Source organism: Toxotes jaculatrix, chromosome 13, assembly GCF_017976425.1.
Source record: "Toxotes jaculatrix isolate fToxJac2 chromosome 13, fToxJac2.pri, whole genome shotgun sequence".
NCBI lineage: Eukaryota > Metazoa > Chordata > Actinopteri > Toxotidae > Toxotes > Toxotes jaculatrix.
The window spans coordinates 4282383-4296478 of NC_054406.1; the positions used below are offsets into that span (position 1 = coordinate 4282383).

The 14096-nt window shown below is 40.6% G+C and overlaps 1 protein-coding gene across 3 annotated transcripts in view; it reads right to left on the reverse strand.

Moving 5' to 3' along the window:
- atp9b (ATPase phospholipid transporting 9B) overlaps positions 1 to 14096 on the reverse strand; it is a 35401-nt gene that overhangs the window by 13595 nt on the left and 7710 nt on the right. For all 3 annotated transcript variants that reach the window (XM_041053397.1, XM_041053396.1, XM_041053398.1), the window contains 11 exons: positions 13974 to 14087; positions 13550 to 13658; positions 12836 to 12894; positions 12065 to 12116; positions 10803 to 10897; positions 9250 to 9330; positions 7395 to 7470; positions 5892 to 5968; positions 2920 to 3080; positions 2515 to 2657; positions 1117 to 1229 (listed from right to left, as the gene is read on the reverse strand). In XM_041053397.1, the coding sequence (XP_040909331.1) occupies positions 1117 to 1229; positions 2515 to 2657; positions 2920 to 3080; positions 5892 to 5968; positions 7395 to 7470; positions 9250 to 9330; positions 10803 to 10897; positions 12065 to 12116; positions 12836 to 12894; positions 13550 to 13658; positions 13974 to 14087 (1080 nt within the window). The remainder of the gene's footprint in view (positions 1 to 1116; positions 1230 to 2514; positions 2658 to 2919; positions 3081 to 5891; positions 5969 to 7394; positions 7471 to 9249; positions 9331 to 10802; positions 10898 to 12064; positions 12117 to 12835; positions 12895 to 13549; positions 13659 to 13973; positions 14088 to 14096) is intronic.

Below are 14096 nucleotides of genomic sequence, written 5' to 3' on the forward strand. Positions count from 1 at the left end.
ACGGGGGAAGTGGCGTATCACTATCTTTATCGTGTCATATCTGGTTTGAGGGCCTTTTATGTGTTCCGCTGTTTTGACATCCAACCATCAATTTAACTGGGTGGTGACTATCGAGCAGGCAGGCAGCCCACTGTTCCAGCTGCGTCTGACAGGGGCGATGTGCTCTACTGAAGCATTTGATTTTGGCTTATTATTAACCTTCAGTGCTGCCAGGCAGGAAAGGAAGGGCGACGGGGAGTACAGTGAGGACACAAGATGACAACTGTCATCAAGAGCGACAGAGTGATCTATAGAGAGATCATTAGGTCATTCTGACAATTTCAGTGTAGTGTACGTGCACCGCACAGGAAAAGAAGAATAACCGAAAGTTGTTTTATTAGAAAAAAAAAAGAGCACTTGTATACTAATGTTTTTAAATACTTAGGTTTATGCAATATCATGTATATGTTAAAAAAAAATGGAAGATTTGCATGAATTGATGTTGATTCAAATGTTAAGATTTAAATTAAACCTTTCTGTGTGCTCACAAACTTCTAATCTTACATTTTACTGTGACATTTTGGAAAAAAAAAAAAAAAAAAAACTATAGCATAACACATATCAGCTGGACAAATACACTGCTGCTCTGCCCTGCTACGGCTTCGCAGCGCTAAAAAGACTAGTCATTTTTCATTAGCTGAGATTACACATAAGTGTGTGGGGCAGATGGCTTCAGTGTCGACCAGCTGTTTGGAGCTGGCTGAGAACTGAGCGAACTGAGCGAACAATATCATTCTGTCAAGACTGCAGCCAGATCTGAGCCACCCAGTGAGGAAAACACTTACTTACAGTACAGGGAGTCGCTCAGGGACTCTGCATGATGAATGAACAATATGGGTTTCTTTCCTGGAAAACTTGTCCTTAGCTAAATATAAAAATTGATTAAACTGATTTACAGGGAGAGGTGGGAATAAGCAGGAAAAACATAGAGTGAAATATTGTACATATTTGTGCTCTAATGCGTCCACTCCCATTCTGGACACAAATCCTTTTCATACTGAAAGTGGCAAGTTTGCTTTACTCTGCTCAGTTCTGTCAAGTGTTAAATACTGGATCGTGGATAGTAAGACAGCTCACCTGTGCGTATGACTGAACTATGTGACTCTGTATCTCATCCATGGTGTCAGTGCCATAGGACACTGTTCCCAGGTGCAGGCGCTTGAAGATCATTTCATTCTGTGTCAGAGTGCCTGCAATCAGAAAACCATTTTCACTTCATGATTTCTCTTATTTTTGTAAAGGTGCTTAATGGCCAAATGTTTGAGGCGCATCAACAGTGCAGCCCAAACCAATACCAATTCCTGCTCCTTCCCCTCCGTCTAATATCAATCGATACTGTAATGGCAAATTTCTTGGCCTAGCGGAGAAAAGCTGAAAAAGATCGTCTTTCAAGGATATATGTACCGTATAAAGCCAGTCTGCCACACTGGCTGGTAAAATTCTACAATAACATTTGGATTCCTACTTCTGTTTCTCTCAAACGCTTTCTGACTAATGAGAAATTAAGATAAATCCAAGTAAAACAATAAGTTGGCATCGTCTGCTCTGTCTCACAAAGCTTTGAAAACGTGGGGAGTAATATGAAGTATTTCTATGAAAGATCTCAGCTGTTTGAGACTGTTCATGGGTAAAATCCATCAGAGGAGTGTTAATCATACTGCCACTACTTCATAGCAAAAAATAAAAGATATTCATTTATCTTATACACAGCACAAAGACACACGCACACACAGGAAGCACAGTGTTTGTCCTCAGAGGACTGCCTACAATGCATCATGGGACCTGCAGGGTGGTGTGACTGCCTTCTCACTGACCTAATCTCATTACCAATATGGACTGCATGTCCTCTCTAATTAACAAACAAGACACAACATTGCATACAAAAAGACTGAGTGAATGTTCAGACACTAAAAGCAGAAAAAAAAAAAAAAAAAAACTTTGAAAATGAGGGCAATGGCTTTGTTTAATGGATGCCAGTTGCCAGAATGTGTGCTGATAGAGCGTAAAGCTGATTAGAGGGCATCTAACTTCCAGAAACATTAGAGCCACAGGGTTAACCAATTCTAATGGATTGATTGTTTGTTCTTCTTTCCATGTGCTTTAACTATCAACCTGGATAAATCGGCTGTAAAGCTAATCTATTCCTACCTAGATCAGTGTGGTAAGACAGAGAAGCATGTTAGGACCACCACAGGAGTTTATCACTCTGGCACACTGTCTAGCATTAGTAAAGAGCAGCTATTTGTTATTAGAGAATCAGGTCATGATAGTGAAATGAGGGAAGCTGAAGGAGGCCTAAATGGAAACTTCAATCCTTGGTTCTGTTCTTTCCCTTACAATAATGACGGTCTCAGAAGCTGTGTGATTTGTTGTGCATTTTGTTGGGTTTAGTACATTGTTTTGTTTTACTTTTAATATAAATACCAACAAATTAAATCTTTAACTCATCTTTCTTCACCATGTTTGGACTCCTACCTGTCTTGTCTGTCAGCAGATAAACCAGCCGACCCAGTTCTTCTGGGATGGTGCTGGTTCTCACTACGGTGCCAGGGATGTTTTCATCTTTCATGATCATCCAGCCGTAGGCTGACTTCCCCATGTCCAGGTTGACACGCAAGCTACACATCAGGGTAAGAAAAAAAAGCTGTAATCCTTAATAGAAAAAAATTACAATAAAAGAGAAGAAAAACTGCAATAAACACTGAATTGAGAGACGATTATGTTAATTTAAAAAAAAACCTCCTATATTTCTTTATATTAAAAAGCTAAAACAACTTGTGTTTCAAAGCTGGGATAGTGATTGTTTCCATTTTCAAACACGAGAAAAAAAACAAAAAAGAACAACAAAAAAGAATTACTTTAAAAAATCAAATCACGTACCTGATGGGGATGATGTAAGAGAAAAGCACTATGAATCGGAAAAGGTTGCGGAACCAAGGACCCACAAACCCCTGCAGCGCTACCATGACAACAGACAGAACCACCTGGGCCACAAACAGGGCCTTGGTGAGGCGGTTCAGCTCCAGGTCCAGTAGGCCGACCTTTGGGGGATGAGAGGTCAGAGGTCAAAACAAGCAGATAAGTGTTCTACTTATTTCCTCCAAGCTGGATAGAGCCAGCGATCTGTACATTGTAAAATCTGAGGAGGGTGTTTATTGTGGTTGATCCACTCAGCACTCTGTATCCCAAGGACAGCTGTGTTTCCACAATTCATAAACTTACAACAATATAAAGTCCAGAATGGACATTAAGAATAAACATCTCGTTCCTTTTTTGACAACGTATTGTAGAGAGGTCTCTTTGTAACTTTCCCATCTGCTCCCAAAACCTCACAATATGCTGCTCGGGGAGAAAAACAAAGCCAGTGAAAGACATTCCTAGCTGCAGGCTTTTATCATGCAAACCTTGTGTGTATGGCATAAATGAGTTTATTGGTGGCACCATTTTGTGGTAAACTACAAACATGTTATGCTGAAGTATTGTCCCTGAATGCACAGAAAGTCAAAAGGCCTCAAAAATGGAGAAAGTTCCCATATTGAGATGGTACTCCGGAAAAAAAAGACGAAAAAAAGGGGGGGGTCAGAGTTGTCTTATTTTTCAAGTGTATCTCCCAGCCAATGGAGCATGTGGGAAAAAGATGTCAAATAAAGAAGCACCCTTCCCCTTTCTGGCAGCGCTCACAGCAAAGCCCTGTACACAGAGGGCTTTCATCTGACGCACCACGCTTACAAAAACAGCAGAACATAACATCTCTCCTCCCTCAAATAAAGGAACTGCTCTGAAAAGGAGGGGAGGGGGCAAGCACATATAAAAAGCAGCAAAATTCCTCCACTGCCTAAACCCCCACCAAGTACATTCCCCTGAGGACTGGGAGAGCTGGGAGACCAGTGTGACTGATTTATCAGTTGCTCTTAAACTCCCAGTAGCAGAAGGGAAGGGTAAGGGGAACGAGAGGGTGGTATCTCCCCACCCCAGTGCCTCGCTACATGGTTCATGGTTGAGCTATTGAGAAAAATAGGGGGTTTGGGTGGATTAAAATGAAGAAAAATTAAGACAGAGAGCACAGTGCATGCCTGAAAAGCAAAGGATCCCCTTCTGCTTGAACAATGGCTAGTCTAAATTTTCCAGGCCTTGCCGGGGATCAGATGAAGTCATTATTCATTCAGTCAAGGGGGGAAAAAAGGACTCAATTACCTCAACCTAAAGATGCTATCAATGAATAAAAGTGCATATTTTACTCCATTCATCTCCAAGCCATTAAAAGTGAAAGGAATGATTCAATCTGCCTGTGTGGCTTGTATTTTAGCATGTGTGTGAAATCTGATGAAGAATTGCGGCTGCGGGACATGAATATTCATGAGTGAAAACCAAAGAATATCAGGACTTCAGTCAGTAAATAGTGTGTTGTTTAGTGCCTGTGACACCGGCAAATCGAGGAAGTCAAGAAAATAAACTGAAATTGATTTCTGAGGTCTTAGCAAACAACTTTAAGTTTCCATTTCTTTCAAAGTAACACTGTTTGAGAGATGTGTGAAGAGAGCAGAGTACTGGGGACTTGGATGCGTACTTCAAACAAACAATCTTTATTGAAGAGCAGCCTCTTGTCAAATGACATTGTTCTGTCTCTTTACTCAGACAGAGGTCTGTCAAACAATACTGAGACAAAGACTGAGTCTATGTCTCACGTCCTATCAGATTGATCAGGCACAGCCATTGTCCTGGCCAGTGTCACAACAGATTATATGAGGCCAAAACGTTCTTGCGACTCCAGCCGCACTGTATCGACTTTCTCCTGCAATCTCCAGTCTCCATATTGGCACTTCTGACATCATCTCCTTGAAATATTGAATTCCTCTCAGCTGGCGAGCTTACACAAAACACTGGCCCCTGCCGTTCGACCGGCCACATCAGCGTTCTTAATAAAAGACACCGGTGTCAAAACTGTGCCGCAGTACGAAGGGGCTGTGCTGTGCCAAAGAGAGCTTTAGAGGTGCAGACAGCTGTAGGTGATAACTCTGTGTGTAAAAGTCATTGCCTGGCAGAAGCACAACAGCCAAAACACTGACTCCGAGATCCTGCTAATGCCCACCACCCCTATCAGCTGACCCGTGCCTATCTAGCCAAACCATGTTCCAGGTAAAATCTTATATTTAGAATCAAATTTTCATTAATCTCCTCAATCTGGGGACAAAGCGCTCGATGGGGATTCTGTGGGATTAACTTTCTGCTGAAAATGTCATTTAAATCCTCAGTTAGTTAATTTCCCTTTTGGTTAATTAGCAACTGGCACTGACCTTTAGCATTGACAGGTCCAACTTTATCTAGAAAGTCAAGGTTAAAAAACCACCTTGCCATAGTGATTGATTAGTGATTAGAGGCAGGGGAAAAAAGATGGCATGAGGGGAACTTGGAACAGATGTTACTTTGTGAGTGTGTTTTACCCTCTGCAGCTTTTTACTAAACCTGTATGTTTATGTTGAGGCCTCGCAGGTCTTTAGTATTTTTGGGTTTGTTAATGCTAGGGATGACTCGTGCTAGAGAAACACATAAAAAACCTATTCATTTTTTTGCTGCTTCTCTTTGTTTTTTGTGATGGACAAACGAATGTCTCTGGGAAAATACAAGACATTTTAAGATGTCACCTTAAACTTCAGTAAATTTTCTGCAATTTTCAAATACACCAAACTATTAACTGACCAAGAAATTAATCATCAGACTAATTGATAACGATAAAAATAAACATAGTATTTTATCGAGAAAAAAATTAAAGCATCAGCAACTAAAAACCTCTCGAACAAATCGCAGAACTTGCTGACTTTCCTGCAGAAATGCAAAAACTAAAAACTATTCACCTTGTTCTTGGCATAGGACGTGTTCAATACGCTTCTGGTCTCTTTGCCTGTGTAGATCACCACCCCTATCACCGTGCCTGCCAAGAAGAGAGACAAAGAAAGTAATGCTGCTCATTAACTGAACCTCACCCCCACCATCACACTCACACACACACACGTACGCAAACATACATGCACACACTCATCTTGGTCAAGTAAGATGAACTGCATGAGAGGAAACACAATAAGGCTGAGCTGAGGCAGTTTTGTCTCATTGCCACTCAAGCCAACAGACAGGAGTTTAATACGCTTAGACGCTCAGGGCCTTCAGCCACCCTATGGAACCTCATAAAACCTGATCAATATGCTTCCATCTTTATTTGCCAATTCATTACGGTGGCCTTATTACGAAGGATTAATGAGTCATTAATATTAAATGAGCTTAATGGGAGAGCAAAGGCACTAATAAACCTAAATACGGCCCCTGAAACCCCCAAACTATAAAAATGGCAATAAAGTTAAAAATGGGCAGAAAACAAAACGAGGAAATTGAAGTGCAGACAGAGAGAGAAAGAGAAAAGCAACCAGTGGTTACGGGATCTGAGGAGAAAAGTGATAAATTGCTCTCGTTGACTTCTAACTTCAGAAATATTGAGCGAAGTGACAAATGGTGCGTGGCTCAGCATGCGCTGGGGCTTCAATTTGAATATGCGAGCAACTAATTCTCTGGTCACAGCTGGACTGGAGCCCATAAGAGAGTGGATACACGGCGATCCGGGCCAGTTCAAGTGCCCAGAACCCCACTGTAGGGGCAATGAAGTGTCTGTCAAGGAGAGGCTTGAGAGGGACAACGACATTCCCAAGAAGAGATGATGTAAGGGGTCTAAGTCAGGCTTTTTGTGCGAGAGTGTGTGTTTCTTCTTCTGGTCAAGGTCAGGCCAGAGGGGAGAGCAACACCGCAAATCAATGGCGTGGCCATCACTGGGAGCGTCACAAACACTCTCAACTGACACAACTGTTTCTGTGGGGAATTGCTTGGTTGAAGCGAGAGAGGATTACCTCAGCTGTGGGTTTTCTCAGAGTTCTTCAAACAAGTAAAATCAAACGCCTTCAAGGATTAAACGCCATGGATCCTCTGTGCAACGCAACTTGAGTACGAGACCAAGCACAATCACTTAAATCAACAAAATAAAATATGAATCAGTGTGCTTTTTCCATCAAAGACATTAATAAGAATAGAAATGTGTTAATTCTGATCCCTGAATGGGGCTGACATGCAACAAGGGCCCCTGACTCCTTTTTATTATTAGCCTTTACTTTTTCAGTGGAGTTGCAGGTTGTAATGATGAGAGCCAGAACGACGTGAATGATCTGTGTATAACTGAAGAATCGTGCATAAACACAGACAGTCATTCTATGGTGGGAATGTGGGAACCTACACACTGTGACTGCAAGGAATTATCCGGAAAAACATTATATCTTATTTCAAGATAAGAAAGGACATAAAAGTTGCCATTCACTTACCAGATGCAACAACTGTGCTCGCCCAAAGAGTGTTTTCAATGCTCAGACTCTCATGGATCTGTGGGTCCGAGTCTTCCTATAGGAAAAATAAAAAACAAAAACCTTGTATAACCCTGAGTGAGTTTACGTGTTGGTTTGATCTTAGCAGTAGAGATTTGTCTCAAACACTAAAATGTGTCAGCACTGTCAGTGTGTTTCTGAAACTCTGTAACGCTTCAGCCAGTGAATACTGAGGAAGAAACACCTCACCTGTGAATTTATTCTGTACAATTAGTCAACTTCTAATTAGTATTGTTCAGTGAAGCCTTGGAGCAGATAAGAAAAACAAAACCAAGAGTAGGAGGCCATGAATTTTGCTTTTAGACTGTGTAAGACAGTCAATGCAGTTAAACAATAAATTCTCAAAAAAAAAAAACAAAAAAAAAACAACAGAAATTTGTAGCTGAAACCGATTTTGGCATTCACTTTACGACTGAATTCAATTCATCTTTATTTAACTTTATTTTATGTGTTTGTTTATCGTAATGTTTCAAAAATAATACGGCAATGACTTATTGTTAACATTTGTTGTAAAACTGATAAGTCTGATGTGTTTAATTTGAGGACCAATGTTTTCAGCTGTGTATAAATACTGTGACTGGGGCTTTAAACTCTTTTTGAACTTTCACACAAAACTGAAAAAACAGCACGGTGAAATAACTTCTTTTGCCATTTCATTCATTGTTTTGGCAAAAGACTTCATATTAAATAAATACTTTAGCTGGAAAGCACTGAGGTATCTGAGCTCAGCTGAGGCAGCGTGCAGCCTGAGCAGAACGGCTGGGCTCTGCTGTGCCATTAATTTTCACAAGCACCTGACACAGTTGTGCAGACTGTAGCGATACAGTAGTCCCTTTATCAATACTTTGACTAGATTTGGCATGGTGATAGAGGCTCCTTTTAAAACAGTATAGAGAGTGCTTGTAGATGAGATTTCAGTGATAAATAAGCCCCTGGAGAGCCTCCTGTTTCACCCTCCCCGTTTTTACCCCTTCTCGCTTAAATAAAGACGAATGCTGAAAGTGCCATGAGTCAGGAGTGAAGAGTCAAGGCTCCAGTTTCAGCTCAAATAACTTTACTGATATGATAATTATGATACCTAAGCACCCACATCCTGTCAGTCTACTCAAACATGGGAAGAGGTGCATGAAAAATAAATGGCAGTTTGCAGAATGCTTGACCGCTCTGACATTGGCATCATACTACGGTGTTCATAACTGCAGAGGGTCTCAATAAAGACCACAGAAACAAAGCCACAATATCCGCCTCAAGAAAAAAAAAAGGAAAAAAAGAAACCCTCATAAATAGGTAAGTTCATTTGCTGCGGATCTGTGGGAACCCATTTTTTTCCCATCCTGCTCAGACTAAAAGCACACGCTATGCAAAGGAAGGCCGCGGAGGATGAATGAGCGGAGGAAGTGCTCGCTCACTAAGCCTGGTGTGTGGCCAAGAGTGAAGACGGGCCACAAAGCCTCCCTTTGTACTGGAGCTCTCCTCTCTGTGGGGGCTGCGCTAATCTGCTATTAATAAAAAAAAAAAAAAAAAAAAAAAGAAAAAAGAAAAAAAAAAAATCACTGAGCAACAAGCAAGACGGGATGGATGGAGCTGGAGCTGCGAGAACCTGCCTGTGATGTAAGAGGCATGCCTGTTGGAGATAACAACGGGCCCGGATGGACACACAAGCTTCTCATTGTTGCCACTTGTCAACACACGGCAGTGATACACATCTTCTATGTCAATCCAGTTTCTATAGAAAAATCTGCATGTGTTTAAGATTTGTTTTACAGGTTATAAATATGTCAACGAGCTGCTGTACCCTCGTGAAGTTCCCCTCAAAACTGTGGATGTCCAGCTGAGGCTTCTGGGCGTAGACGTAGGCGCTGATGGAGAAGAGGTCCTGAAACAAGGAGACACGACAGAAAAAGAGGAGATTAAAAATCTTCAGGTCTGATAAACTATTGTAGACTCAAACAAAGTCTCAGTTAACCAAATGTTTCATCCTTGTTTTGGGTGTTTCAGCTGCTGCAATAATTTTAAACCACTTTAGGATGAGTGTTAGCCAAATGCATAAAAGGATATAAATGTAGCTGAGCGTAAAAATTAGTACCTGACCTTAGAAAGAGTAGTTTGATTCAATTATCTTAGCCCGAAGTCCAAAAGATGTCAAATGCAAATGTAAACTGCAATACATTTTTTTAATGAAGTTTTTTTGTAAAATCTGAATTTATGTGGACATATGTACCAACTTACTTTAAAATAAATCACTGGCATTATTATAAGTAAAAGGACAGAAACAGCATGAACAGTTTGGAACAAAACAGAAACAGAACCTCAAAGAAGACACAATAATACACAACGAACCATCTTCAATCGCCTGTTTCAGTCATCACAACAAGAAAGACTGCAGCCTATAACCTGTCAAGCACCTAACACCAGTCTTTCCCCCCCATAGTGGAACAAAATTGATTGTAAACATTAAATTATTCAGGCAGGCAGGCAGGCAGGCTGCCTCTGCAGCGACCAGGCAGCCCTCAGTCATGCTCAGATAGTGTTCTCCTGGTGAGAACATGGGCACAGCGGTTAAAGAGGAGCAGGGAAGATTATTTTACTGAAACCCCAATGGAGAGTAGTGTTGCTCCAGCATTTTACAGGCGAAGGCTCAGAGACTCTGAAGAGTCTTGACGCATGGAGTAAGCAAATAGTTTCATGGATGGAACTGGTGCAGAAACTCATAGAAGTTTCTTCAGAGTTTTGCAGAAATTGTTAAAATCAATTGTTACTCAATATATGGAATAGTTATGAGTCCTAGTCCTTTATTATTCACACGCAGCAGACTCATATGTCATTGTTGTGAAAACAATTTAAAAAGTGCATTAAACTGATTCATTTTGACCGCTGACAAAAACACTGAGTTTGGGAGAAACTCTCAGATACTGTGGCAAGCTATCAGTCGTTTCTGTATTATAAAAATTAAGTGATAATATTGTAACACGGTAAAGACTGGCTAAACCAAAGACCAACCATGCTTCTCTACTATCTTCAGGTTTCTTGAAACCCAATCTGGATACCACGGCTCTTTCACCAAATGACTTGCTGAAACTTTAATTCTCTGATCACATTAAGTGGCAACAAAAAAAACCCCATCAACTCAACTTAAATCTTAAGTGTTGAGTATCGCCTCCAGTTAAAGGACGCTGCTGTCAGGTCCAGATTGTTCCTGCTGTCTGTCATCAGTGATTAGGTTTCCATCACAGCACAGACAACTTCATTTGATGAGCAATGCTTTCAGTGATAACAGAACACCCATTCACTTATTCACAGTCGGTTTGTCTGTTACCAGAGATTCACCACATTGTAATGGATCCATACCCCCACGGCTGGTAGTCGTTGTGTGCAGCCAACAGCAACTTTCAGTTTCCAGTCTGTTTCTCCGTCCAGCTGATCTGTTCTGATGAAACATGCACCTGAAAAAAAGGACACAAGTCCTATCAAGACTGCTGAGCCTGTTACATGGTTTGAACTGCTCCCTTGCACTGAAAGTGAGGCCATATTGTCACCATGCAGTACTGTACACTCCTGTATATCCAAGGCCTTTGGCAAATACGTAAATTCTGAAATAAACACTGCAAATAAACAGGTATCCAAGGGTAGCCACTTAAAAACCATGTCCCCATGCTTCCCATTAATTATACAGCACCCTGATAAAACACTGTATGACAAAATAATAATGTCCCTACATTGTTTATCTACTTGTTTCTGGCATATGTCAAAATGCATCACCAACGGCGCAGTACATTAATGCAGAGCCTGTAGCAGAGCCTGTTGCTGTTGCGGACACCACGAGGTCCGATAAATGTTGAGCAGTCGTGACCTGTATTGATTTGAGGTAATATTACATATGAAACTGATGGATGAGAGCAACTATTTGACAGAGAGGGTAAAGGGCAGCTATAAACCATCCCCAGAGGGTTAACTATGATGGAAAACATTAACACAAGGAGGATGATTCATGCTCTCCTTCTGCTGAAATGGCAGTTCAGCTTCTCACATAACACTACTGCAGTATGTGTGTGTGTGTGTGTGTGTGTGTGTGTGTGTGTGTGAGAGAGAGAGAGAGAGAGAGAGAAAGACAAAGTATATGAGACCGTGTGTGTGAAAGAGCATTTATGTATGTTTGTGAGTGTGTCAGAGGCATAAAGACATCAACAAATCCCCGCCAAGCATATTGACACATCAAAGATGGATGGAAATGATGTCCTCAGAACATTTCCTCCCGATGCCCCCCAGAAAAGAGGCAGGATCTGACGCAGCTCATTGATTAATTGGAATTTGCATCATCAGTCACTTGAACGATGTGACATAAATCATATGAATCACAGGCCGTCTCGATCAGATGATGTCAAAGGACAGGAAGTGTGGGGAAAAGTCACATTTCTCACAGAAATGATCTTGGCACAGTTTGTTAAAGTGCCACAGGACACATGAAGTTCAACTGTACAGCATCCTGTCTGTTTAACACACAGTATGTTATTTTAGGATTACCATTTCATCTAGAATTATTTACAAAGTTTTACTGAGCATGAACACATCTCTTCTTCACACTGAAATGCACAAACACTTTGCCTGCTCACCATTTTTCTCTGATGTTCTCAGGAATATCATGTCTGCAGGAATCCTTTGGTTCTACAAAAAGAAAGAAAAAAACAAAAGGAGTGGCCGTGTGTTATTGAGCACTGTGGCAAAAGCCCTTTGAATCTTCCTGAATAATTAAACAAGGTCAATACCTTGACCAGAGGGTGAAGGAGAATCAGTTTTTTAAAGTCTGTCTTACGCAGTAATGGAAATTTAACTTGTCCACTTTCCAGCAGCAGTTAGATGTCATGTCAGCTGAGTTGAAACTCAAGACAGTCATTCTGTCTACTTTAAAACAGCTTGTCAACTACTGAAAATTCCATTGTTCTTCTTTAACAGGTGGGGAGAATGTGCAATTGATAAAATCACATCACGACGAGAGCAAAATTATGCTGAAAACCTTTGCAAAAATAATTAGTGGAAGAGGCAAATACTCTATATGAAGTAGTAACCCATTTACTTTTTTGTGCTGAGTAACTCACATTAGAATGGGATAGTGCAGTCAGCACACTTTAATACCAGTAATGCATAGAGGTGTTTAAGTTCAAAAATAGGGCCCCATTCAGATAAATTAAAACATGTTGTCTTTTAATGGCACTTGGCTACGATTGGGCAACTGGAGAATGTAGGTAATAAATTCTAAACTGCCTACTCCCTATTTAATAAATTGATGTTAATACTATTTTCATTATGAAGCTTAACCTGGAGCTACCTGCCTAAAACTGGTGCCTTTAAATGAAAGACATCGACCGGGAGAGAGAAAATTTTACCTTGTCAACGATGATCAGGTCTCCAACTTGTATGTCTGAACTCTTCACTTGAATTTTACCTAAACAAAAGAAAAAAAAAAAGTGCTGTGAATTAAAAAAAGAACTGTGATGGAATAAAATGAAGGTGTTAATTTCTGGCCATAGAAAATCATGCTGACTCTTAAAACCTCAACCCACTTTTTGTTAAAGCTCTTCTTTTTCTGTCACCTTCTGACAGATTGATTACCTGCAGCATGATAATGTAATACTCTTCTGTTTTCATCTCTGGTATGAGGCACAGAAAAAAAAATGGCACAGAGGGCCACTGTCAATTATACTGCCTCAAGATCCGCCACAACCCTCCTTCTTCTTCTTCTTCTTCTTCTTCTACTGTGCTCACAAGCACATATGATTGTGTACCTGAGCACATGAGGGCTGTGAAAGCTACGTCCTCAGCGGTGGCCACAAATATCACACAGGGGGATTTTACCACACATCCAACAAAGGGACAGATCTTAGATCATACAGTCTTGAGTGACTGAGGAAAAAAAAATCAATGCAATTACAGCGAGATGAATGACTTCAGTTACAAGTGTAGATCCAGTGGATTGCTGTCTGTAAATTGCATGGGGAGCAGCTTGACTATGCACTGGAATATCCATTATCATAATGTCAGCAAACAGTTACTGGCACGAGGAGGAGAGCGGATAGCCATCCTTCAGTCACCTCACTAACCTCTCACTGTGAGCTTGCTGTAGAGTTGGGAGTTCATCTCTTTGTCCCGCTGGCAGCGCCGCACTTCATCCACGGCCTCTCGCGCCATCGTAACAGCTAACACAAATCCCTGAGTAACAAAAGAGTATTTAAAAAAACAAAACAAAAAAAAAAACACCTACCACAGCATACTTATTTAGAAAACCTCATTTATACCAGAATATATTAACATAATATACTTTTTGTTAAATATGAGCAAAAATGTATTTTTCCCATAGAAAACTAACAGCTTGATACTTACTACAATTTGAAACCGTTTAATTTAACTATCTCCAAGGATGAAAAGAATTTTTTTATGATTTTTAGTCCAACATTCTTTGAGAAGACCAAAAACTAATTTTCATACAAATTAGTTAATGAGTAAAAAAAACTGAAGAGGATTTACCAGAGGTGCCCAGTACGTGTACAAATATCCAATTTTCAGCGATGGCACAAACTGGGAACAGGCCACCACCAGAAAGTAGAGATTGAGAAAGAACTTGAACTGCTGGTAGAGAACCTGAGAAGG